Genomic DNA, 2,742 nt, shown 5'->3' with positions numbered 1-2,742 from the left:
AGATGGCGCGATGTTACATTCTTGCCTCTATAGCGAACGTTTTGCAACATCAGCATCAATCTATGGGGTCTGCTTATGATATGCTCGAAAGTCTCAAAGAGATTTTCGGTGAGCAAAATCGTGCAGCTAAGCAGACAGCCATGAAATCCCTTTTGAACACCAAGATGGCTGAAGGATCATCGGTCAGAGACCATGTTCTGAAGATGATGAGTCTTCTGAATGAACTGGAGGTCCTTGGAGATGTGATTGATAAGGAGTCTCAAGTTGAGATGGTCCTACAGACTCTCCCTGACAGTTTTCAACAGTTTCGCTTGAACTATAATATGAACAAAATGGATTTGTCACTAGCGAAATTGTTGAATGAGTTGCAAGCGGCAGAATCTATTATCAAACAACAAGCTCCAGTTGTAGCACTCAATGTTGAGAATGCTTCTGTTTCTAAGTCGAAAGGAAATAAGAAAAAGAAGAAGGCTCAAAAGGTTCTGGTACCTGGTGGTACGGCTGGTGTGAAAAAGCCCAAAGGCAAGTGCTATCATTGCAAGCAACCTAATCATCACAAGAAGAAATGCCCTGCCTATCTGGCAAAGTTGAATAAGAAAGGTAATTCAAATTTAAATGTCATTGAAACTTATTTAGCGGCTGTTTCTACCATGTTTTGGTGTGTAGATTCGGGAGCCACTAATCATATCTGCACTACTTTGCAGGGGTTTCAGGAAACACGGCGGCTAAGTGAGAATGAAGTTTGCATTTTTCAAGCCAATGGCAAGCTAACACCAGCTTTAGCTTTAGGAGATATTAGAGTTTCGTTTAGTAGTGATAGAATTTTAGTTTTAAAAGATGTTCTCTATGTACCTTCTATTAGAAGGAATTTGATTTCGGTTTCGAAAATAATGGATGCTGGTTATAATGTTTATTTTGATAATAACTCTGCTGTTATTAAGTTTAATAAACATTTTATCTATACTTCTGCTAGAGTACATGACCTTTTTATTCTTGATATATCTCTTCATGTGCTACAACAACCAAAAGAACTAAATAACATTAATCTACCACATAAAAGAAAACATATTTCTGAATTGAGTCAAACTTATTTATGGCACTTACGTCTAGGCCATATAAATCTAAATAGGATTTCGAGATTGGTCTCTGATGGACCTTTGAGTTCATTGAAAGTGGAGTCACTACCAACATGCGAATCCTGTTTAGAAGGCAAAATGACCAAGAGACATTTCCCCTCAAAAGGAAATAGAGTTAGTGATAAGCTAGAATTAATTCACTCTGATTTTTGTGGTCCTATGAATATACAAGCAAGAGATGGTTTTGAGTATTTTGTGACTTTCACAGATGATTACTCAAAATATGGATATATTTATCTGTTGCGACGGAAGTCTAAATGCTTTGAGAAATTCAAAGAATTTAAGACAGAAACGGAGAAACGACATGATAAATATATCAAAACATTGCGATCTGATCGTGGTGGTGAATACCTTTCTGCGAAATTTATAAAATACTTATCAGATAATGGAATTACATCTCAATTATCTACCCCATGAACACCACAACAAAATGGTGTGGCAGAAAGAAGAAATAGGACCCTTATGAAAATTGTTAGATCAATGTTAAGTTATTCCGATTTGCTTTCTTCCTTTTGGGGATATGCTTTAGAAACATCAAACTACATTCTAAATTTGGAACCTTCAAAGTCAGTACCTTCAACTCCAGTAGAATTGTGGACTAGGTGCAAGCCAAATTTACGGCATATTCGGGTTTGGGGTTGTCCAGCACATGTGCTGAAAGGGAAAACGGATAAATTGGAATCAAGGACAGAAGTATGCATTTTTATTGGATATCCAAAAGGAACAAAAGGCGGTTTGTTTTATTGTCCCAAAGAAAAGAAGGTAATTGTTACGACAAATGCCAGATTTTTAGAAGAGGACTATCTAACGAACCATATTCCTAGAAGTAAACTAGTTTTACAGGAATTAAACAAAGGAGTAACTAAAGACTCATCTCTAGAACGTATCCCGAAAGCCAGTATTGACATACCACTGTATTATCGTAGTGGGAGAAATGTCAATAGGCAGCAGATTGAACAAGAGCAATTGCTTGACATCTCACTACCCCAAAGTAGTGAGAGTAATGTTGAGCAACCTCAGAATGTTGAACAACCTGAAATTGTTATGCAACCTGCACTTCAGGAAGAAGTTAATGATATCCCAGCACCGCAAGGTGTGGAGGATAACATTGAGGCTTCAGTTTCAGGAAATAATGATGTGATTCAACAACAAAATCAACCTCCATCTGTAGTGACTAGTCATAGTGGGAGAATTATTAGAAAACCTCTTCGGTTTGCGCTCTTAGGAGAATCTTATGATAGAATCCCTGAATAGCCTAATACAGAACCTTTTAATTATGATGAAGCACTACATGATGCAGATGCTGATAAATGGGTTGATGCTATAAAATCTGAAATGGATTCCATGTACTCCAATCAAGTCTGGGATCTTGTAGAACCACCTACTAGATTCAAACTCATAGGTCGTAGATGGATCTATAAGAAAAAGAGAGGAGTGGATGAAAAAGTGTAAACTTTTAAAGCTAGGCTTATTGCAAAAGGGTTTACTCAAAAAGAAGGGATCGATTATGAGGAAACTTTTTCGCCGGTAGCCATGCTTAAATCCATTAGGATTCTCTTATCCATTGCTTCTCATTACAATTATGAGATCTGGCAAATGGATGTCA

The 2,742-nt window shown here is 37.2% G+C and overlaps 1 protein-coding gene across 1 annotated transcript; it reads left to right on the top strand.

Annotated features, from left to right (window-relative positions):
* The first annotated feature begins 1,616 nt into the window (after positions 1-1,616).
* LOC138872050 (uncharacterized) lies at positions 1,617-2,390 on the top strand. Its single transcript, XM_070150005.1, has one exon. The coding sequence runs from the start codon at positions 1,617-1,619 to the stop codon at positions 2,388-2,390; it is 774 nt and encodes a 257-aa protein (XP_070006106.1).
* Positions 2,391-2,742: the final 352 nt, after the last annotated feature.

Source organism: Nicotiana sylvestris, chromosome 1 (genome assembly GCF_000393655.2).
Source record: "Nicotiana sylvestris chromosome 1, ASM39365v2, whole genome shotgun sequence".
Taxonomy (NCBI): domain Eukaryota; kingdom Viridiplantae; phylum Streptophyta; class Magnoliopsida; order Solanales; family Solanaceae; genus Nicotiana; species Nicotiana sylvestris.
This window is presented reverse-complemented; position numbering and strand designations above follow the sequence as displayed.

Excerpts from the sequence above, each read along its gene's own strand:
- LOC138872050 (XM_070150005.1), top strand. The coding sequence starts at position 1,617 with ATGTTAAGTTATTCCGATTTGCTTTCTTCCTTTTGGGGATATGCTTTA.